Source organism: Pholcus phalangioides, unplaced genomic scaffold (assembly GCF_987345545.1).
Source record: "Pholcus phalangioides strain wild (caught in Gottingen) unplaced genomic scaffold, Ppha-v1.0 ptg000002l_1, whole genome shotgun sequence".
NCBI classification, from domain to species: Eukaryota; Metazoa; Arthropoda; class Arachnida; order Araneae; family Pholcidae; genus Pholcus; species Pholcus phalangioides.
The window spans coordinates 6,743,330-6,768,069 of NW_028301595.1; the positions used below are offsets into that span (position 1 = coordinate 6,743,330).

Consider the following 24,740-nt stretch of genomic DNA (forward strand, 5'->3'; position numbering starts at 1 on the left):
GCCCTGAGAGACAGAGCAAATTTCCGTTTCTAGTTGTGGCCATGGTATCTATTGTATCCAGACAACACAAGAATATTGTAAGCCAAGGGTTGTTCAATCTTTTAGGAGAGTGCGGGCCACTCTCTTCATTGGTTTGAAACTACATCACGGGCCACTTCACTGATTTGAAAACTTGTCGCAGACCACTTAATTGAGTGATCAGAAACGACATCGCAGGTTACTTGAGTTATGGGTAAATGTGCCGTAGGTCACTCATTTGATCTGTGAATATGCCGCGGGACGCTTGGGTGAACTGGAGCTGTGCTGCGGGTGCTTTAAGTTATCTGTAAATTTGTCTTTTGGGTCACTCAAGTGATCACTTGAGTGCTCTGGAACTGTTCCGCGGTGAAGTGTAAATATGCTGCCGGTCATTTAAGTGACCTCGCAATGTACCGCGAGACACTTAAATGACGTGGAATTGCATCAGGGGCCACTTACGTGACGCTGAATTGCATCGCGGGTCTCTTAAGTGATCCTGAAATTTTGCGGGGTCTCTTGTGGATGGTTTTATAGACGTGCTGCGAGGGCCACTCACGTGTCCGGGGAATACGTCACGGGCCAATTAAGTGATTTTGAACTGCACTGCGGGCACTTACGCGATCTGGAAATGTGCTACCGAGTTCATTTTTAGAGCTTGAGGTCCCGGGCCACATCAGTTGACTCCGAGGGCCACATTTGGCCCACTGGCCATGGGTTGAGCGTGTAAAGCCGTAAATGACCAGGCAGGGCGGCATCTCTGCTCGAGTTACGTCCTTCCTTGAAGACATTCAACGTGTTGATCTTACCGGTTGAGGACACAGAGGAAAAGCTTCTTCTTAGAGGACTTATTACGCCACTGGCCTTCGTCGGTCTTTTTTTAAGGTTGTGACTAGTCAACCGCGCAGTAGAAAAACACTATTTTCCCAATGATAATCCGCGAATTATTCTGAGAATAATGCTTTGTTTTCCTTTTCGTCAAATTACGGTGCTCGGGTGTCACGTGATCAGAAGTGATTATCCCCAGGTAAATCTCGAGTTAAAAATAGAGTTACGAGACGGCAACGAAAACACGTAATCAAATGAGGATCGACCCTTACCACAGCCATTGGCATCGGAACCTGGAGGCTGAGGCTATTCCCGCCCCACTCTCCCAATTAATATTATGAGGGGACTCAACCCCCCCCCAATAAATTCTGTGAGGGGACTGAGCCCCCCGCTCCCCCAATAATTCATTAATATACGCACCATTCCGCTTCCTGCGTACAGGCTTTAGTCCCGTATATATACGGGACGAATGTCGATTTTCAGTTCCCTCTTTCATGTTTGCGCCTCTGACCACAGCTGCCTTATAGCTCGACGTGGTATGTATTAAACATGGCGTCAGGGTGGGACTGACCGGGCTCCAGTCCGGGACGATTCTTACCATTTTCTTGTTTTTCGCACTATAAATTCGGTAAGTGGGGGCCAGGGCCGTCTTGAGAGCATCATGGGGCCCCCGAGCCAAGTGATTTTTTTGCTGAGGCCCTTACCTGACAAATTTTCGAAAATTTCAACCGGTTCTAATTTTTCCTGAGGGGCCCCGGGCCGCGCTCGGGTGGGCGAATAGTGGGTATTAAGACGGCACTGAGTGGGGACAGTGAAGACTCTGATCGGGGGGGGGGGGTGGGGGGTCCGCCAAAGATCCTAGCATAGAGGCCACGCTACAGTATGTGGGGGGAGAGGGATGGCATATAAAGCAGTTTTCTCCAACCGCTGGTCCACGGAGTGGTCCGAGGGAATTCCCCACCGGCCCGCGAAATATTTTGCGTAATTCATATAGACACTAAATCATTTTATAGATTTTATTTCCAATATTACAGCCTACCGTATCTATATTGGTTTTTTATTTCTGTCTTAGCCGCCAGCGGTCTGCAAATTATATTCTTTACCTGTCTGCAAGTTATCTGTCTTATGTATTTATTTCTTTGCCGATCAGCAAATTATTTCTCTCACGTATATATATTTTTCGGCCGGTCCGCAGAACCCATGAAAGTAATTCAAAAATTACGCGGACCGATGGAAATCGGAGAAATAATTTGCGGACTGGCAATTAGTATAAATGGGGGGAAAATAAGTAATGAGAGTAGTTTGCGGTAGTTAAAATGAATAAATAGAAGAAAAAATTAATTGTAGAAATAATTTGCGGACCAGCGAAAAACAAATAAACGACAGAAAAATAATTTGTGTCGTAATTTTATCATTATATTTACTTTTTTTCTCCTCTTCATTTTTTGATGGTCCGCAAATTATTGCTGCAATTAATTTTTCTACTCCCATTTATTTTTTGATGGTCCGCCAATTATTGCTGCAATTAATTTTTCTTCTCCCATTTATTTTTTGATGGTCCGCAAATTATTGCTACAACTAATTTTTTCCCCCCATTCACTTTTTGATGGTCCGCAAATTATTGCTACAACTAATTTTTCCCCCATTCACTTTTTGATGGTCCGCAAATTATTGCTACAACTAATTTTTTTCCCCATTCACTTTTTGATGGTCCGCAAATTATTGCTACAACTAATTTTTCCCCCATTCACTTTTTGATGGTCCGCAAATTATTTCTACAACTAATTTTTTCCCTCATTCACTTTTTGATGGTCCGCAAATTATTGCTACAACTAATTTTTCCCCCATTCACTTTTTGATGGTCCGCAAATTATTGCTACAACTAATTTTTCCCCCATTCACTTTTTGATGGTCCGCAAATTATTGCTACAACTAATTTTTTCCCCCCATTCACTTTTTGATGGTCCGCAAATTATTGCTACAACTAATTTTTCCCCCCCATTCACTTTTTGATGGTCCGCAAATTATTGCTACAACTAATTTTTCCCCCATTCACTTTTTGATGGTCCGCAAATTATTGCTACAACTAATTTTTCCCCCCATTCACTTTTTGATGGTCAGCAAATTATTGCTACAACTAATTTTTCCCCCATTCACTTTTTGATGGTCCGCAAATTATTTCTACAACTAATTTTTTCCCCCATTCACTTTTTGATGGTCCGCAAATTATTGCTACAACTAATTTTTTCCCCCATTCACTTTTTGATGGTCCGCAAATTATTGCTACAACTAATTTTCCCCCATTCACTTTTTGATGGTCCGCAAATTATTGCTACAACTAATTTTTTCCCCCCATTCACTTTTTGATGGTCCGCAAATTATTGCTACAACTAATTTTTTTCCCCATTCACTTTTTGATGGTCCGCAAATTATTGCTACAACTAATTTTTCCCCCCCATTCACTTTTTGATGGTCCGCAAATTATTGCTACAACTAATTTTTCCCCCATTCACTTTTTGATGGTCCGCAAATTATTTCTACAACTAATTTTTCCCCCATTCACTTTTTGATGGTCCGCAAATTATTGCTACAACTAATTTTTCCCCCCATTCACTTTTTGATGGTCAGCAAATTATTGCTACAACTAATTTTTCCCCCATTCACTTTTTGATGGTCCGCAAATTATTTCTACAACTAATTTTTTCCCCCATTCACTTTTTGATGGTCCGCAAATTATTGCTACAACTAATTTTTTTCCCCCATTCACTTTTTGATGGTCCGCAAATTATTGCTACAACTAATTTTTTTCCCCCATTCACTTTTTGATGGTCCGCAAATTATTGCTACAACTAATTTTTTCCCCCATTCACTTTTTGATGGTCCGCAAATTATTGCTGCAGTCAATTTTTTTAACCATTTTGTTTTTAATTGGTCCGCATATTATTGCTAGTTAATTTTTCCTCCCATTTATTTTTTTTCTCTTTGCCCGGAAATTATTTCTCCTATTTTATATATTTTTTGCCGGTCCGCAATATATTTCGACAAATTATTTTTCCCTCATTTATTTATTTTTCGTGCAGGGGTCCGCAATATATTTCTACAATTAATATTTTTTCTTCTAATTTATTTTTACCTACAGCAAACTACTCTTATTACTTATTTGCCCCATTTATTTTTTTTGCCGGTCCGCAAATTATTTCTCCGATTTCCATCGGTCCGCGTAATTTTTGAATTAGTTTTATCGGTCTGTTGATGGGTAAATAATGATAATTGTCCTGTAATGTATTTGAATACGTCCCTGGAACTGTGAAAAAAAATGAAGAGCACTGATAAGCCTAGTCAACAGCTAGACCCAAGGGTGGCCAACCCGCGGCACGCTTGCCACAAATGCCACGTCATGATGTCGGGAGTGGCACGCGAACGCTTTTCAAAAATTGAAGGGATTCTATTCCATTTTTCAACCAAAGAGAAATTCTCTCTCCAACTTCCAAGCAATCCTTTTCTTACGAACGGTAGCCTTGTAGGCTATCAAACTTATATTTAGTAGGCCTATGATAGGCTCTCTTAAAAATAATTACTGGTGATTTTCTATTCAATGCGTTTCTGTCCGGTTTTTCATCTTTGGTCATAGTTGCTGGACGAATATCCCGTCTCAGGATCGTCCGCAATGGGGGACGTGCATCGTATAATAAAATTAAATTGTACGTCCATGAAGGTTTTGGGGGAAGGGAGGGGGCTAAGCCCTCTTACAAAGTTTGGGGGGGGGGACTCCAAGCGCCCTTCGGTGTCTATGTCCAACATTGTGCAGGTAAGATGAGCATCTACCAATACACGTAGGATACATGCATTGCGATAATCGAATGGAAAGAATGCTAGTGTCCCGTAAAAACGGGACGCATGGTCTGCATGTTAAAATTCGTGGGGTCACGCGCATGGGAAGAAAAGCCTCGATGATAATACAGTGGTCAAACATAAGCACAGCAAGGGTTTAAGAACGAGCCAAAACTCACTGACCGTTGACGAACACGTAAATGGACGTGACGTTGTCCCTGAAACTGAAGTCGACGGTACCTTCGTAGTAGCAGGAATAATAGCCGGTGTCCAGGTACGAGAGGTCGAGCAGAATGAGTCGAGACCTGTACTTATTGACCGCTTTGGTGAGGTTGACGGAGTTGAAGATGGCCAGCCGGCTGTCGTCCACCTGAGCGCCGTCGTCCTTGATCATCAATCAAAACCACAATTATCATTATGGTTTCAGAAATAATAGAGGACGAGAATAAAATTGAACGTATTTATATTCAATTAATAGAGATGGCAGTAAAATGCTCACCCGAATGTCCGGCAACCTCCAAGACACAGGGTTCTTGCCGAAGCAGCTGATGTCCAGGGCATTCGTAGTGTTGATGTCGATGTACGAGGCGTCGAGTTCCAGGATTGGCGGGTGATAGAAGTAAACACCATTCTCTGGCTTTCCTGAGTACATAAATAATATTGATGTCCATTATGACACTTAAAAATAAAACACTCTAATATCATTATATCTGGGCATTAATACAAACAGGGCACTATTGGGGGGGGGCAGGAGGGTGTCATGCCCTGGGTGCTGAATGGCCTTTCTTTGACCACTCGTTACATATTAGGGGGGGGGGGGTGCCAAAATGCATTCTTGCCTTGGCAGAGAAAGTTGCGGACTCTGATTACAAGGGATTACTTATTTGTAAATAACTGTACTCCTCACATCCTGGAGCCATCGATAATTTTCATGCGTCCTCCTTACTCCTAGGCCTAAATAACTAGGGCCGCAACTAGCGGGACTGCTTTACTTGACAGCATGATTAGAATACATGACATAGAAGAGACATTAGAATACGAGACATAGAAGTCGCGCCACAGAGAGCAGCAGTTCTACAAACAGTACAAATATTCAGTCACTACACATCACTCACTTCACTTCTGAGATATAGATGGCAGCACTGCAAAATCATACACAACACTAGATGCTCACTCAGACTGTTAGGTACACGCACTTACACTTCCAGCACAACTCACTTAGGTAGTAAATTGCCTATGGCAATAGACCTGAGTTGTGCTCGGTTTGAGAAAAAAAAAGAGAGATTAGAATACAGACTGTGTGCAGCGCAGCAGTTATTTTGTACTAATTATTGTACTTCATTTTGCACACCACAGGCTGTGGGGTAATAATTTTGCCAAATAAATGTTTTCCTACTTATTATTGGCCTTTTTGTCCCGTTCGACCTCACACACTTCATAAGCATTTTTGGCGATTTTTACCGACTAAACGTGGTTTGCGATGCCACGGTCTACGGCAATTTTTGTTCCTCTTGATGCCTAATATCACTCCTTTGAGTTTTGTCGCCACTTCAAAACGGCAACACCCTGTGTGTAATAATAGGAAAGCATCTGTAAAAACTCTGATATGCGTTTTTTTTTTCAATTTGAAACTAGTCAGTATTAACCAATATTGTATTGTTGTGACAGCGGAATTGTGACGTGATAGAGAAAAACTGGCTTTAGTACTGAATTCAGCGCCCCAAAAATTAGGTAAAGACGCCCATTTGCTAAGCAGATACAGAAAAAAATGGTTAATTTGTTGACCAACGTGTAATTAATCCTCCCGAAAAAAAAGTAGCACATTAATGTCAATATAGATTATCCAATATGTCTGATCGTTTGGCGCCAAATGTTTATTCCTGCCAAATAAGAATCATTGATTGTGTGTGTGTATAGTATACAGGAATGAAAGATTCCGACGCGGGTTGGAAGAATTTAATCGCTCGAAGTGTGGTATTTTGTTTGGCAGTTCATGTTTGTTTGCGTGGTGTCGGTGAGAATCCCCTCGAGAGAAATAGACTTCGTGATTATTCATTTATGCGCCGCGCGGCTGCAAACATTTCCGTTCAACAACCAATACAAATTCGGCGCCATTTTTTTTCTTCCCCCCAGCTCCAATGCCCATATGTTAACATTTCATGTTCGGGTCCTTGAATGGTGTTTCCCCTTTTCTTCGTACGATTATGTGCAAATTTCCTATCGGTTCACTCAGGGCCACCCTTACCAGACGCGAGGCCCGTTGCGAAAGTAATAGCGAGGGTCTTCCTTAGTCTCGATTTTTGTTTCTTCCGTGAGGGAGGGGAATCGAAAATTCAGGAAATGAAAATCATGAAAATTGCCCAAAGAAATGCCCAAGAAATAATTCTATTACTCACGGAATTCAGAATATATTATGAAAGAAATAGTTCCAGAATGAATGGAAATTTAGAATAAATGGAATGGAAATTTAGAATGAATGGAATGGAAATTTAGAATGAATGGAATGGAAATTTAGAATAAATGGAATGTAAATTTAGAATGAATGGAATGTAAATTTAGAATAAATGGAATGTAAATTTAGAATAAATGGAATGGAAATTTAGAATAAATGGAATGAAAAATTCCAGAATGAATGTAAATTTAGAATAAATGGAATGTAAATTTAGAATAAATGGAATGTAAATTTAGAATAAATGGAATGTAAATTTAGAATAAATGGAATGAAAATTTAGAATGAATGGAATGGAAATTTAGAATAAATGGAATGTAAATTTAGAATGAATGGAATGGAAATTTAGAATAAATGGAATAGAAATTTAGAATAAATGGAATGAAAAATTCCAGAATGAATGTAAATTTAGAATAAATGGAATGTAAATTTAGAATAAATGGAATGAAAAATTCCAGAATGAATGTAAATTTAGAATAAATGGAATGTAAATTTAGAATAAATGGAATGAAAATTTAGAATAAATGGAATGGAAATTTAGAATAAATGGAATGAAAATTTAGAATAAATGGAATGGAAATTTAGAATAAATGGAGTGAAAATTTAGAATAAATGGAATGGAAATTTAGAATAAATGGAATGGAAATTTAGAATAAATGGAGTGAAAATTTAGAATAAATGGAATGTAAATTTAGAATAAATGGAATGGAAATTTAGAATAAATGAAATGGAAATTTAGAATAAATGGAATGGAAATTTAGAATAAATGGAATGAAAAATTCCAGAATGAATGAAAATTTAGAATAAATGGAATGTAAATTTAGAATAAATGGAATGAAAATTTAGAATAAATGGAATGTAAATTTAGAATGAATGGAATGGAAATTTAGAATAAATGGAATGTAAATTTAGAATAAATGGAATGGAAATTTAGAATAAATGGAATGAAAAATTCCAGAATGAATGTAAATTTAGAATAAATGGAATGTAAATTTAGAATAAATGGAGTGAAAATTTAGAATAAATGGAATGTAAATTTAGAATAAATGGAATGGAAATTTAGAATAAATGGAATGGAAATTTAGAATAAATGGAATGGAAATTTAGAATAAATGGAATGAAAAATTCCAGAATGAATGAAAATTTAGAATAAATGGAATGTAAATTTAGAATGAATGGAATGGAAATTTAGAATAAATGGAATGTAAATTTAGAATGAATGGAATGGAAATTTAGAATAAATGGAATGTAAATTTAGAATAAATGGAATGGAAATTTAGAATAAATGGAATGAAAAATTCCAGAATGAATGTAAATTTAGAATAAATGGAATGTAAATTTAGAATAAATGGAATGAAAATTTAGAATAAATGGAATGGAAATTTAGAATAAATGGAATGAAAATTTAGAATAAATGAAATGGAAATTTAGAATAAATGGAGTGAAAATTTAGAATAAATGGAATGGAAATTTAGAATAAATGGAATGGAAATTTAGAATAAATGGAGTGAAAATTTAGAATAAATGGAATGTAAATTTAGAATAAATGGAATGGAAATTTAGAATAAATGGAATGAAAAATTCCAGAATGAATGAAAATTTAGAATAAATGGAATGTAAATTTAGAATAAATGGAATGTAAATTTAGAATAAATGGAATGAAAATTTAGAATAAATGGAATGAAAATTTAGAATAAATGGAGTGAAAATTTAGAATAAATGGAATGGAAATTTAGAATAAATGGAATGGAAATTTAGAATAAATGGAATGAAAATTTAGAATAAATGGAATGAAAAATTCCAGAATTAATGAAAATTCAGAATTCATTTTTAAAAAAAATCCAAATATGGTGGAAATTCGGAATTTATGAAAGAAATAATTCCTTTCTAGATGAAATGCAGAATTCCAGAATTGATGAAAATTCAGAATTTATGGAAGATATTATTGACCCGTCGTGACCACACCTGTCACACACACACACACACCCTGAAGCTGGGTTTTCCTTGGAGTAGGATTTCAGCGCCGGGTGCAGCGTGAAAAAAAAAAACTGTTCCAAGGAAAACCCGGCTTAAGGGCGGCTGCGGGTTTAGTTCGAGCGGGATCCCCTGACTACCCAAAGGACTTGGTAACCCAAACAAACGCGAACATACCTTGAGTGAAGCGCCCACAGTTTAGAGCAAATAAGCTATAGCGCCACACTGTTCTGTAATTTTGGCCATGTAATAATATAATATAAAATATAATGCTTGCATTTGCACTTTTCTAGTGCCGATGCGAACGTTTTTAGGTGACCGACAAAAAATTGAAAAAGAAATAACAAAAATGGTTCTGACCATTTTGACCATTTGTATCATGAAAAAAGCTGCAAATGATTAGCAACTTTTACAGAATATTTTACCCACTTTTTGGTCACATAATGCGTGGTCCAATCGCAATAGCAAAGGCGGTATAGGGTGTTTTTAGAGAGTTCTCAACAGCACTTCAGGAAAAACAAATATGTTTTCCCATTTTTCTGCTGCAATATGTGCTATCAATCACACACACTTTCTCATGAAGAAGGCCTACCCCATTACAATACCCTGTACCCTCACTCGAATGGGTGATGTTCGCAGCAAAGTCTTATAGGGGGGGGGGGGGGAGTTCACAACCATAAAGTAGACCAAGTCCATTTATCTTTATTATGCATAATATCACCTTAAAGTCTTTGATAGACAATTAATTCAGTTCCAGTGATGTAAAGGAATTAAATATGTCAAAGAAGTTCTGAAACAAAAAAAGAAAAAACAAAAAAAGTTCTTTTCTGTTAAAACTATCATTTTTTAGTGCCCTGCTTTTACCAAAACTTTGAGGAGTTAGTATCCATGATAAAGATAAATGGACTTGGTCTATACCAGTGTTTCTTAACCTTTTTCAGCGCATGGCTCCCTATGGATCAGATTTTTTTCTCGTGACCCCCCCTGTCTTATCCAGGGCCCCCTCTACCCTCATGCAAGAGTGAGATACTTTCTATTTTTTTAATATGAATATGAAATTTTAATAAATCGGATCAATCTCTGGAATCCTGGCTAGGCACAGACTCAAATGGTGGATTATCATCATCTCTCCTAGGAGTCAAATTATATTGTAAAAAAACGGTCTGTGTAAAATACAGGACGATCCAACGAACACATACACGACCCTCCCAACACATCAACGGTTGCTCCATACTTAGCTGGACGTAACAGCTTACATATGAAAATCATAGTACCAGATCCCATATAGTGCAGTCCCCCTCCCTCCATTATAGACATGAAGACCCGGGTCATGCCCACATAGACCCAAGGGTTAAGATGTCCCTTGTTCCATGGACGGATCTGATGGATTCTGAAAGTAGTGATATTTTTCAACCATGTTTCACTTTTAAAGCTTTTTTCTCTTCACAGCTCTCTATGACTTCCTTTACCACCTGTCGAGGGGATCACCTTTCTTCTGCGATGGGGCAAAAAGGTTGGGGAACGTCTTAACCAGGGGTGGCCAACTTCTTTCTGTTCGCGGGACAACATAAGCGTCGCGGACCGCATCAGTGTATAAGCCGCTCCATTATTAACTGAATTAATTAGTTAGTTATTAAATTAATTTCGTAATTAGAAATAAGAAATTTATAAGCAGATTGTTAATCACGAAATTTGCTGTTGGAACCGATAGTTCAAATAATGATTACAAATTTAATTTTTTCACGGTACTTTTACCTTGTCTTGGGCCCGTACAAAATCACTTCACGGGCCAGCTGTTGGCCACCCCGGTCTATAATATAGATAGCATAGTTTCTTTTTTCCAGCTCTTTTACGTGGCAAGTGTCTTAATCTGCAATACGAAGGTATTATGGAAACATCAAAAGACGGAATAAGACAACTAGGGGCTAAGGATTATCGTCATCAACCGATTCGAACCGCTCAATTAAGATTAATACAGTATATCACGGAGCGTATTTAAGCTGATGCTATCCATCCGGAATCGCTGTCAACACGCGCACGCAAGCGTATATCCAGCACCGAAACCAGCTGTAATCATACGGTGCACGCAAATTATCTATCTATATACCAATCCGCTTGTATTTATGTTCTAGATTTTTCTATTTACATCCCCGCATTTTTTTTTCTGTCTTACAATACAATACAATGCTTTTCTGTGTCTTTCATTTCCCTTCATCAACTAGAGAAAGCTTGAAAAAAAGCGGGTAATATAACGGATGCTTTCCTACGGCTTTCACTTTTCCCTTGTAAACCTTCATGCATGCATGCATGCATGTAATGGCGGTTTTACCTTGTCATTAACAAACCGTATATAACTCCACCTGTGTGTTATATCATTTCCCCAAAAATACACACAGTGTATTCAAAGACAGTTTTATGGTTCTATCATGGCCGTCTTAAGAGCATTATGCACCCCTGGGCAAATAGATTTTATTGAGGCCCACGATCTGACTGGCAATGTCTGCCTAACAATGCACGTGCTAAATCTCGAATGTCTAAAAACCAGCTGTCATTATCCTGAGGCTCCCCTCTGCACTTGGGCCGCTTCCGGGCCGCGCACGGAGGCCCATGTGTTAAGACGTCAGTGAATTTTGTCGCTTGTGGACTACACAAATTTTAACCTCCTCCCTCCATTCTGGCCTATAGCCCGTTTAGCCCCCGCCAATGTAAATACGCCTCCGTCTCCAAGTCATTCTCTTGGTCTCATTAATGTGCTTCAACACTTTCTTGGAAATATTTTGGTCACTCTTTTTGTCGATCTCTGACCTGGTTCCTCGCTCTCTAGGTCACTCCCATGCTTTCACAATCTCTAGGTCAGTATTTCTCAACCTTTGGAAGCCCGCGGTCCGGTTTAATTTATTTTTGTAAGTGCAAAACCCAGTCAAGCCCACGACCAACGGAAAAAGAATAGGCGAAAAAGGAAACGGTCAATCACTCGCGGCCTAGAACGAGTGATGTCAGAGTTTCAACCCGGCGGTTGAGAAACACTGCTCTAGGTCACTCAAATGCTTATACACTTTCTAAATATCACTTTTTTGGTCTCTCTCATGCTCACACACTCTGTGGGTCACCCTTTTGGTCGCTTACTAGTGTGGTCATACTCCAAGTCACTCTTTTGATTATTCACATGCTCGCCCACTCTTGTTTTGATTGTTCACATGCTGGCACACTCTTTTTTTGATTGTTGACATGCTGGCACACTCTTGTTTCAGTCGCTCTCATACTTGCACAGATTTAAGTCACACTTTTATTCATTCACAAGTTTACACACTGTTTTTGTTGCTCACATGCTTGCACACACTCTACACTTTTTCGGTCGCGCATCGACCTGGTCCCCCCCCCCCCCGCTCTCTCGGTCAATCTTTAGGTCATTCACATGCTTACACACTATTTCGGTCGCTCACATCGTTGTGAGTACATCATCATCATTTCACACTCTCGATCCCTCTTCTCATCACTAACATGCTTGCTCTCTTTCATAGTCACTTTTTTGGTTACTCTTTTCGTAACTCACTAACATTTTTAGTCCCTGCCCCCCTCCCCCCCCCAGGCTGAAGCGGATTTATGGTTTTGCCAACTGTGGGTTATACTTATTTTGGCGCACTTCTCCCATTCTGCTCTGATTTTCTCGACCATAACTAATTCCTCAAATTTTCAGCCCCTCCGAACTTGCCGCATTGGGCCGCTCCCCCCCCCCCCCGTAAACGCGCTTCTTCTGAGCAGCGTTGTCCGAAAATGTATTTTTTGTATCAGTGAGAAATAACTCCTACTATAAAATTTTTTGAAGGAGTATTTACACTCCTGAAGGAAATTAGGGAGAGGGAAATCGAATTTTGATATTTGAGTCGAGTGTATTGGCAAACACTGGTACCAGGGATCCTTCTTTTACCCCCAGATAGGGCACATTCTCTTTTATTTCACCTGCACAGAATTTCGATATCTGCGAGCAATGACAAAACAACATGTTACCTTATTCAATTACAGGAAATGTTTTCCTACGCAGTAAAAAATTCTGTGTACACGGCAGCATTCTCAGTCTTTCTCAGACCCTAAAAACGTCCATATTTTGTAAACTTATTCACCATGAAAAAATGGTGCCTTTCTTGGTTACTTTTATCCTTAACCGTAAACGGGTAAAAACTGAATTTTATCAGGAAAAATATGCCTTCTGGAAAATAGTGAAAATAACTGTACAGTACAGCAGTGTTCGTCAGTACGCATCACTCATGAAAATTCATTGAAGAGTGAAAATACTCCTTCAAATTTTACGTTTTTCTTTTAACAGAGTTATTTCTCTGTTTTCTTTACAAAAATGTTTTCCTCTAAACAAAACTACCCTTAAATTTTTAGAAAAAAGTGAAATTACTCTTAAAAATTATGTCATCGGATAACACCGAGTACAGTATTATGTAACATGTAAGAAAAATCATTGATCTGGAGATCCTCCTGCCATCTATCATATAAAAAACACAACTACTGTAATTCTGCGATTAAAATTGACGATCGATTTTTGATCAGATGCACCGCACAAAAAAAAATATGTGTATGATATTACTGAACATTTTATATAAGTTATAATATTAGTTTAATTATTAAGTTTGCTTCGAAATTTTGAAAGTAGTTATTATTTTTGAGTTGTAAGATATCATTAGTAATGCAAAATGTAGCCCTTAGCTTTATGTAATTCTAATCGAAGGGAAAAAATTAGAATCGACCTGTTTCTGGTCTCTATTTTTAAATCAAGGAAACCAGACCAGAATTGAATTTTGGCTGATTCCCAGCCCTATGGGCCGCCTGTCAGCATACAAACTGGCCAAGAAGGCCTATGAAGAAAGGAAAGTATATATTGTATGTGTATGATAGAAAGAAGTCCAATCGGTCATGGTCTGTCTGTCTTCCTTAACACATTCAACACCACCACATGACACACAATATCATCACACACATCCCCAAGAGAGAAAGGAGAGCAACGTTTTACTTTACTAACGTTATTTTACAACACAAAAACAGCAACTGTTAAAATTTCGAAGCAAACTTGATAATTTAACTAATATTATAGCGTATAAAATATTTAGTAATATCATACCTTTTTTTTTTGCGCGGCACATCAATCAAAAACTGGTCATCGATTTTAATCGCAGAATTATAATAGTTGCGCTTTTTATATTATAGGTGGCAGCACGATCTCCAGTTCGATGATTTTTCTTACGTGTTACATAATACTGTATCCAGTATTATCCGATAAAGTAATTTTGAAGAGTTAACTTGAATTCTTTCTAAAATTTTAAGGGATTGTTTTGTTTAAAAAAGGGGACTTTTTTTAAAAGAAAAACAGAGAAATAACTCTATTAAATTAAGAACCTAAAATTTGAAGTAGTACTTTTACTCTTCAATGAAATCTGCAGGATAAAAATCGAATTTTGATGCGTGAATCACTCATCTAGATGCGTATTGGTGAACACCGCTTCTGAGTGTACAAACTTTTCTATTCCGCAGGTGTAATATCCGGGTTGGCCTATGCGTAAAGTAACTCATAGTCCTCTAGGTCCCTTTATATAAATACATATTGTTATATTTTGAATATAATTGATTCCTGGACGTATACAGTGTAATATAGATATGTATATGAAAGGGACGCGGATGCGACAAATCCGCGTTCACCGACTCCATGGATTACGCGTGTTTATGTGAACGTCGATAAAAATCCCATAAAAAAACTGAATCCATGATGAAAGATGACAGCAGGATGCAAGGGTTTGAACACTTAAGCATCAAGACAATGTCGCGCGTAATTACACTGTTGCAGGTGGCACCTGCACCTGAATAGAATAGTAGTTAGTTATATTCAGAACGTAGAGTATTCGATAGTATCTGAAAGATAGGTATTTGTGTGGTTACGGGATATTTGACTACCATTGTATACCTAATTTTAGAAAACTTGGTGTATCACTTTGTTCTCCAAGGGATACAAAACACACTCATGGAGCACCCGGATACAAATTTAGCTCTAGTTACATCCCCCCTATCGTTTTGGAAACAGCAGTGTCGATTCAGTTGTGTCGCTTCCAATGGATGTTGTGACATTGATTGTTTATTTCGGGGAGAAGAAAATCACGTGAATAAACATTTAGCCTTCGTGAAACATCACAAGTGCCATTCTTAATAGCTATTATCAGTTTCGCTCACCTAATCGCCAGCCCTGGCATTTGCCCCCACCCCCCATCCTACCCATTGCTATGAGGTCAGTACCTTCCGCTTTGAATCACCAAACTTTTAACATTTATACGCACATGCTGTAGATGCAAACACGGTTAGATTTTTTTTTTCCCCCAGAACATTTCGAGGAAAATCGACGAAAATTAAAGGATTTGTTTGAACAGATTGAGGTTTTTGTTTTGCCTATAGTTTACTGCGATGGTGTTTGCAGCAGCATCCGAAAAATTAAAGCTGTGCCAACGTTCATCTACCTCTACAATTCGAGATACATACAGTATTTTCAATATTGATATTCTCACGACAAGATGTACAGGGTGTCCCATAAATTCATAGACAGTTTAGAAATTCATAAATATTGAAAGAAATTGTATATTTGAATGCGGTTCGTTGTTAAAAAAAGTTATTCTCATGGAGGGGGATTTTTTTTAGTAGTTCAAAATTGTGTCTTTTGAGGGTGCTGAGCTAAAGCAAATCCCAGAAATCTGGACCTGAACCTTTCTTCCATCCCTTCTGTGTCTGAAAATTTCGTAAAGTTTCAGCTGGCGATTCGTGACTGAGGTAAAACTATTTCACCTATTTATTTCACCTTCATCAATCAATGAAAACCTTATGTGAGCGCCATTAACAAGAAAATACAGAAATCAGCTGTTAACCGCACACCATGCATTTTACAGGACTCTGATTTGCATATTTCCAGTGATTTGATTTCGTTCAGCGCCTCTACCAACGAAAATTTGAACTATTTTTTCTGTAATGGAAAAAAAAAAATCATCCTTCGTGAGAATAACATTTTCGCGAACCGCATTCGAATATAGTTATTCCTTAATTTTTCATGAATTTTTTTTGACCATTTACGAATTTATGGGGACACCCTGTATTAAGCTCATTAAGAGCTACTACACAGGTGGGTTACGATTCGAAAAAAAGCTGGCTTTTGAAATTTCAAAGATTTTAACTGGAATATTTTAAACACCTAAATGAAGATGTAAATGCTGTCGTTAAACGTTTTTATTTCTATTTATATATGATTTCTGTGGGTACCTAAAACTTTTAAGCCTAAACGCAAATACCCTGCATGATTCAGTAAACATATTGTTTATAATCAGGGCCGTAACTAGGCTGGCGCAACCGGGGCACTGCCCCTGTGCCATGAGCCGAATGGGACCCCACAAAAGTTTACACTTGTTTTGCATAATAATAATAACCCTTTCAAGAGGACCCCCACCCCTCAAGGTGCTCTCGCCACAGAGAGCAACAGTCCTACAACGATAAATCATTCAATCATAACACTTCACTCATAGTTAGAAAAACTGGTGGCAGATGGCAGCACTACACATAACAAGCATTACAGAGAAACAAAAAAAAACTTCATGTCAGGTTTCACTACGCGTACACGCACATTATTTTTTGATTGAATATGACTTGTCCATAAATCGTAACCAAGGTTATGAGGGGCCATAGGTGCGTTCGTATGTACTATATACTGATACACATTATACAAATACAACGCCACAACAGGCAAATTGCCCAACGAGGTGGCTGACTTAAGAACATCATGGATCCCCGAGCCATTTTTTGGAGGCCCTACCTACTACTGCTACACCACACATGCACCCCCCCCCCCGCGGAATCCCCAACGAATCGGTACATGCGGGAATGTGCGTGTACGTGTAGTGAAACCAGACGTGAAGTTTGTAAGTAGGACTGTTGCTCTCTGTGGCGAGACTTTTTAACGGGGAGATCGGCTCGCATTTGCGCCTTGAAGTTGGGAACCACAGAAAACCAACTTCAGCCGACCACCACTGTGGGGTTCGAACCCGGATCCTCGCATCGCGAGTCCGTCACTATAAACACTCGACCACCACAGCGGCCACAGTCTTTTTTTCATGGTGGAGCGACCACCACAGTCATTTTTTCATATGACGCATTTATGAATCGATAAAATTTCAATTTATTGCTTTGTTAAAGACAAAATTTGATAACGTAACAATGTATGAAGGCTCCAGAAGGCAATCAATCTAATTCCTCAAACATTAAGTATTGACGGGGTAAAAAAATGCCTATTTTTCTGGCGCCATCTGCTGTTGCAATATAAAGAGAGCCGATCTCCCCGACTCGCCACAAAGAGCAAGAGGCCAACAACAGTACAATTATGCAATCATTACGCTTTATTCGTAGTAGGAAAAAGTTGATGACAGATGACAGCACTGCACATAACAAGCATTACATAGAAACAAACTTTACATTAGGTTCATAACACGTACACGCACATTCGTTAGAAGTTCCGCAGAGGAATATGAATGACGTGCATGTGTGGAAAAGAAAGAAATGTAAAGAAAGCGACTTGAATGCTTTGGCAACCGGGGAATTTCAACAATGAAGAGGCACTTGTAGGCTGACCATATTTCCTCGAGAGAAATACAGGAAATTGGGATTCCAAATACGGGACATCGCCAATTACCGTCAAAAATGAGGCCAAAACTAAACAAAGTTGCCAAATATTGGTGAAATAACGGAAAAAAAATCACAATGGCGATGGCGGGAAATGGAGCATTACAGCAAATTCCAGTGGATTAAAATGAATTCCACGAAATAAAACGTTCACCAAGATTGATGCACTAATTTATAATTGTAATTATCATGATATAATCTATGAGTTGAAAAATAATTTCAATCTCTGACTTCAATAAAGAATAAGAATTCAATTAGGCTTCGTGTAAAAAACGGGGAAAACCGGGACACTTGTTCCAATAAGTCGGGACGGCCGAGGAAAACAAAAAATACCGGGAGTGTCCCGGAAATACGGGACGTATGGTCACTCCAGGTACTTGGAATACGTAAGTCATTAAAAGAAAAAAATTGACTTATATGGCTTCTAAACTTTCTATATATATTGAAATCTATTTCAACGGCCCTTAATATTTTGCGACCCGATACAATCGTACTGGATATAACTTTGTTTCTAGGCTCAAAAACTTCAGGATTCGGATACAACTTCCTCAACTGTCTTTCCGGTTCAACAATGGTTATTAGAGGGAACCGATTCCTTTTTTTTTCCTCTCAACAATGATTTTGCTTCAACAATGGGTTTCTTGATTCTCATTCAAGCGGGAGATATAGAATGTAAGAAGCTAGCTCTTCCTCTATTCGAGAAACTTCTTGGAAAAGACTACGAAGAGAAATTGACACGAATCCCCACGTAAGAAAGCAGTTCCTTATAACGATGACCTTCCGTATATTCTTAAATGCGACACAGGGTAGAGAGAAGAGGGGGCCCCTTTCGCAGATAGAAAAAAATAATGGTAAACCGTTATTACTGTGCCCTCTTCCGGTCCACGAAATATTTTCTGGCACGGAACCTTCAAAAAAGCACAACACAACCTCGCTTGTAATAGCCCCCCGTGTTTTCGCAACGTCGGCCAAGCGTTTATTTGCATCGAGTGGTGTAGGTGATTGTGGCTCCTACCGCAGAACCTGCACGTGAATATGGATGTCGAGACCGAGTCCGGTTATAGCGATGACATGCGTAGCATGAGAACACTTCGTGCCCATTTTTTTTTTCGTACCCCCTTCTCTCTCTTACGCGCACGCTTCGGTTGATTATGGCTGCTGCTGTTTAGCCGTGTACGTACGAAATACGGGTGAAGATTGATGATGGAAATACACATACATTTAAAACAATTAATGATTCCCCCTCTCCAGCCCCTGTAGAATCTCATCAGGCACCCGTATCCGTCCGCACCATGATTTGGAACAATTATCTCATCAATCACTGTGTTTCTGCTATGGGATGTCCGTGCACACTGATTTAACAGCTTTTCCAAAGTTTGTGACGCTTAGTGTCCCGAGGAATGAATAGATGCTCTGGGTCAGTGTTTCTTAACCATTTTGAGCCCATGACCACCCCCCCCCCCCGGATCGCGTTTTCTAATTGTGGCTCCCTTGTCTTAACAGGGGCTCCCTAATATTCTCGAGCATCGTACGCATAGTATTGTGAAGCCTTATAATATTAGAAATGTTGACCGGAACTAATTTACATGTGGACAAAAGAGTGATAAATGTTGCCGGTCTTTGGACCTCTTGGGATAGAGTTTAAAAAAAGTCCTTCCAGAGAAGGTTCTGTGCAGAGCATTTCACATTCAGGCTAGAGAATATTAGACATGCGTACGAGGCCCGAAAAAATGTAGAAACGCGTACTATGCTTAAAAATTTAGAAACGCGTACTATGCTTAAAAATTTAGAAACGCGTACTATGCTTAAAAATTTAGAAACGCGTACTATGTTTAAAAATGTTAGAAATGCGCACATGGCTTGAGAATATTAGAAATGCGTAGATAACTTGTTTTCCATCCATAATGAAGGCGTACAAAAGGGCAAATCAAACCTATCGGTGGTCGTGGCTTATGAACATCGCTTCTAAATTGGGCCTGGGCACGCTCGACACAACGTTGGCCTTTTCTATTTTCAGATAATTATCATCACACTCGGGTGGTGTTATATTGAGAATAGTCGTAGCGGTGGGGGACAGAGAGAGAACATCCGGGCCACAAACAATCCTCAGAAACATTAACATCTAAAAAGGCGTCGAAATTACCACAAACATATTTTTCCAACGAATGAAGAGTTTTCGGGATGTTTTGACTGTTTCTGGCATTCATTCTTGCACAGGGCAGCAAGCGGCGCATTTTTGCCTAAGTGGGGGGGGGGGGGGGTTCACATAATCGTCAAGAAATTTTAGTAAAATATATTCACAGACTCTGACAAGATATTTTTGTTCCAAGTCCAAGTGGTGGGGGTGGGAGAAGATATGTCTCTAACGCAGGGGTTCTTAACCTATGGATCGCGATCGAAGTTTTGGTCGCAGGGGCGTCCGAGATGGGTCGTAAAAATTCATTTATAGCCGGGGATTCTTGAACCATAAGTCACGACCCAAACTTGATTCGCAGGGGCCCACTAGTTGAGTCATTCGAATCCACTTACAGCCTGTTGTAAGTGTACTTATTGCGTTACTGGTTGCACTCAATTCGAAAAACAAACGGTCCCAAGGGTCGTGAAGCTGATCTTTTCGTTGGTTTTGGGTCGCGGCTGAGAAAGGTTCAGTACCCCCTGCTCAAAGTGAAAGTTCAACCCCCTTTCGAGTGAAATTCTGGTCTTACTGCCACGTTTTGGTAACTGTACATGCTTTCTCAGTCACTCTTTCAATCGCTCACTGACCTGGGCCCTCGCTCTCTAGGTCCCTCTTTTGGTCAAACCCATGTTTAAAGGTTGTTTTCGTCACTCAAGTGCTTGCATACGCTTTCGGTTCCCTCTTCAGGTGACTGAAAACTCCACCAACTCTGGCCATATTGCAATTTTACTGCCATTAGTGAGATGGGTTGGAAGCAAAGGCGCTGTCTATCGGCGCTCACCTCGAGTTCGTTAGGGAAAATATCTTATCTATATCCTTCCTTGGGTTCGAACCCGGGACCCTGAAAACAATCTTCACGATGGTAGACGAGCATCTTACCACCATGCCACTCGGGCACAATTCTCTTCAGGTGACTGACCCGGTCTCTTGCTATCTTAGTCACTCTTCTGTTCACTATCATGCTTGAAAACTCTCTATGTCACTCGTTTGGTCACTCACTGACCTAGTCCCTCGCTGTTTAGGCAGAAGAGGGTTTATTGCTTCACTGTGTGTGGGCTGTGAAAATGTTTCCACCCTTCTCCAGTTTTACTAATTCTCTTTACCACCCATTCCTCAACTTTGCCACCCTCTGCTGCGAGCGATTTCAGCGACTGGAACTATGCAGCAAATCACATAAGTGATATGGAACTGTGCAGAGGCCTAGAAAGAGGTGACTAAAGTGGCTTGTAGATATGCCGCAGGCCTCCACTTAAGTGATCTGGAAATACTGGAAATACACCACGGAAGACTTAAGTAACCTGTAAATGTGCCGGGAATCACTCAAGTGATTTGGAGCTATGCAGCGGGTCACTTGAGTGATCTGAAAATGTGCTGCGAAGTGTTCCGTAACTGTGCCGCAGTACACTCAAGTGATCTTTAGATAGCACTACAAGTCACTTACGTGATTAGGAACTGCACCGCGGCTAAGTTAAGAGATCTCTAAATGTGCCCCTCGATGAATTTTTACAAAATTATGTTTATACGTCACGGGCTACATCAGATGACTTCAAGGGGCCTCAATTGGCCCTTGGGTTGAGCAAGTAGGATTTACATTATCAAGTGAGGCAAGTGCGGCTGTGCTGCCCATCTTCACTTCAATCCAATGATATGTGAATGCTTCTAAACCAGTGATCCTCGACGTTTGGAAGCCCGCAGCCCGCGGTTGTATTATTTATTTTTATTTTTTTGTGAGTGGAATCCCCGGTCCTGCACAGGACTTATGGGAAGTAAATGGGGAAAAATGAAACACAGCGAATCACTCACAGCCTGGTTTGGCTGATGTCAGGATCTAGGACGGGGCGCCGGCTCAGCCCGTCGGTTGCGAAACACTGCTCTCTAAACCTAAACCCATGGTTCTCAACCCGGGAATGTTATGTGACCCCCTTGCGGTACTGAGATATTCTAGAGGGGGGGGGGACCACGGGCGAAAACCACATGAAAGGGGAACCCGGAAAGTGGGTGAATGGGTAGGGGGCATAGAGAGCAGTGAAGAAATAACGCTTTCAAGGGGAATACGATGGGAAAAAATGTGACTTTTAGAATCCGGCAGAGCTGTTCATAGAACAAAGGTCATCTTAACCTATAGACTTATGTGGACATGAATCCATAGGCCTCATATCCATAGGGGGCCTACAGAATGAGATCTGGTACTATGATTTTCAAATGTAAGCTGTTTTTTCCGGCTAAGCATGGGAATCCCAGGACAACAAGTTGCCTGGGTATCTCCGATGTCGAGACGGCCATGCAAAACAAAATTTCACAAGAAGTAAGCTTACCGAAATCTAGTCCAGGGTAGACAGTTGCGCACACCTATATTTCCCGTATAATTCGGTTCTAAGGAGAGATGATCACGCACTTCTTTCTCGATCCGTGCCTGTGCGGCTTCCAGGGTTCCAGAAATAAAACTTAATTTCAAAATTATTGTTCATCACAAATTTAGTTTTGATTAAATTCAATTCGATAAGTAAAAGGATCTGATTCGTGAATAAGTAGGGGGCGCTGGATAAGGCAGGGGAACCACGAGAAGAAAATATGGTCCAAAGGGGACCATGGGCTGAAAAAAATTGAGAAATAGTGCTCTAAACCAGTGGTTCTCAACCGGAGGCCATATGTTCCCTCTTGTGGTACTGAGATATTTCAAGGAAGGGGGGGGGGGCACGGGAGCAAATGAAGTGGAAAGGGAGCCGTGACAGGTAATTTGAAGGGCCACAAAGAGCTGAGAAGAAAAATTTAGGTGTGAAGAAGTAAAGCTTTTCAGTCAAGGGTGCTCAACCTTTTGAAGGGTACGGTCCACTTCATTGGTTTGAAAATGTGCCGCGGGGCAATCAAGTGATTTGGAAATGTTCCACAGGTGACTTAAGTGAGGTAAGAGTGTGCCGCTGGCCACTTAGCTGATCCAGTGTCATGGGTCACTTAAGTGGTCTGGTTATGTGCTGCTTCGTTAATTTTTACAAAATTAAGTTTGAGGTCAAGACCCACCACAGACGACTCCAAGGGACACATTTGGCCCACGGGCCATGGGTTGAGCATATATGTTTCTAGTGAAATATCGTGGGAGGGAAGTGTGACTACTTACAGAATCCAGCAAAACCATCTCTAAAAACAGGGCCATCTTAAGTCCCCCCGTCCTAACCTTCTCCTCAGGGCCGTCTTAAGAGCAACATGGGCCCCCGGGCCAAGTGATTTTTCTGAGACCCTACCTTAAAAATTTTTGAAAAATTCAACTACTTCTCGTTTTCCTGAGGCCCCTCTTCTCTTGAGGCCTCCAGGCCGTGCCCGGGTAGGCCCATGCGTTAAGACGGCACTGCTTCTCCTCCCCATATTTTGCAACAGGGCCCCTAGAATGGGAGGGGGGGTCTTTCACTCGCCTCCTTTGCTAGATTTTTCACAGGTCCCGTCATATTAAATTTATAGTGTGATGAGATAAAATGATGAGAATCATATCGGGCTGTAACTCTGCCAGTCCCATTCTTGTGAGGAGGGCCGTGCTAGGACATGTTTCGCATGTCCATAAGTGACCTCACCTCATGAGGTTTCGCACAGTACAATGAATTTTGAAGGTAAGTGATAAATATGTAAGCTGTGTGTGTTATACTTCCACGTCACTTTGCCAAGGATGTTGAGAACGGCTCTGAATGGAACTCGGACTAGAGGGGGGGGGGGGAGAAAGCTCAATAAATTCTAGCCCAGTGGCCTGGAGACCAATCTCATTCACAAAATTTTTAGTATAGAAAGATTCTCGCTTCTGGATGAGGGTCAGAAAGACCCTGGGTAAAACAGGGGGGGGGGGGTCCCAAGGGCAAAAAAAGGTTAAGAAACACTGCCCTAAACCAGCCAAACAAAAATCTTGATACGATCAGAGTCCCCCATACGCATGCGCACGCACACACTATAAATATTTCGCGTGGATTTTGCGTTTCTGCTCGTCTCAAAAATAATGCATCGCAATGTTTTTTAACCGATTGTAAAAGTTCAGTTTCATGCTGGTGTATGTGTTATCATGTTATCAGGCTTCCCATGCGACTGAAGACGGAAACGGAAAAGACTTTTTCTGGTGTAGGAACCGTTCCTCTCTTCCATTCCAGGAACCAGAGGAAGAGAGAGAGAAACACCCTTTCTCTCTTCTCTTCTCTTCTCTATTTATATACACACACGCTCTTTAACGCTCGCATATACTGTTGCCATAAGGACCCAATATTGTACCCACTTCCTCTGGTTGTTGTTTATTATCTCGAAGGGGGTACGATAGGAATTTCAATTTGTCTCGTAATCGGAAATAAATACGGTCAGGCTTGGTTATCGGGGGGTCATTTGTGGGCAATTTACCGACAAACAAATAACCGACGGAAACCTCACCACTGGGAAAATTCACCGACAACGATTCGTTACCAGTGAGTGAGTGAGGGAGTGACCGAGTGATTGCGCAAGTGAGTAAATGTGTGAGTGAGTGACCGAATGAGTTGGTGAATGAGCTAGCGAATAAGCTAGTGAGGGAGAAAGTATGAGTGACGAAGTGAACAACTTTATGAGTAACCTATGAGTGACAAAGTGAATAACTTTATGAGTAACCTATGAGTGGCAAAGTGAATAACTTTATGAGTAACCTATGAGTGTGACAAAGTGAATAACTTTATGAGTAACCTATGAGTGACAAAGTGAATAACTTTTATGAGTTACCAAGTGAGTAACTTCATGAGTGACCGAATGAGTGTATAAGTGGAC

General features: G+C 40.1%; 1 protein-coding gene across 1 annotated transcript in view; it reads right to left on the minus strand.

The window, feature by feature from the left end:
- Pvr (PDGF- and VEGF-receptor related) overlaps positions 1–24,740 on the minus strand; it is an 82,506-nt gene that overhangs the window by 39,651 nt on the left and 18,115 nt on the right. The window contains exons 2-3 of the mRNA XM_089237585.1: positions 5,174–5,316; positions 4,858–5,059 (exon numbers count right to left, since the gene is read on the minus strand). Of these exons, the coding sequence (XP_089093711.1) occupies positions 4,858–5,059; positions 5,174–5,316 (345 nt within the window). The remainder of the gene's footprint in view (positions 1–4,857; positions 5,060–5,173; positions 5,317–24,740) is intronic.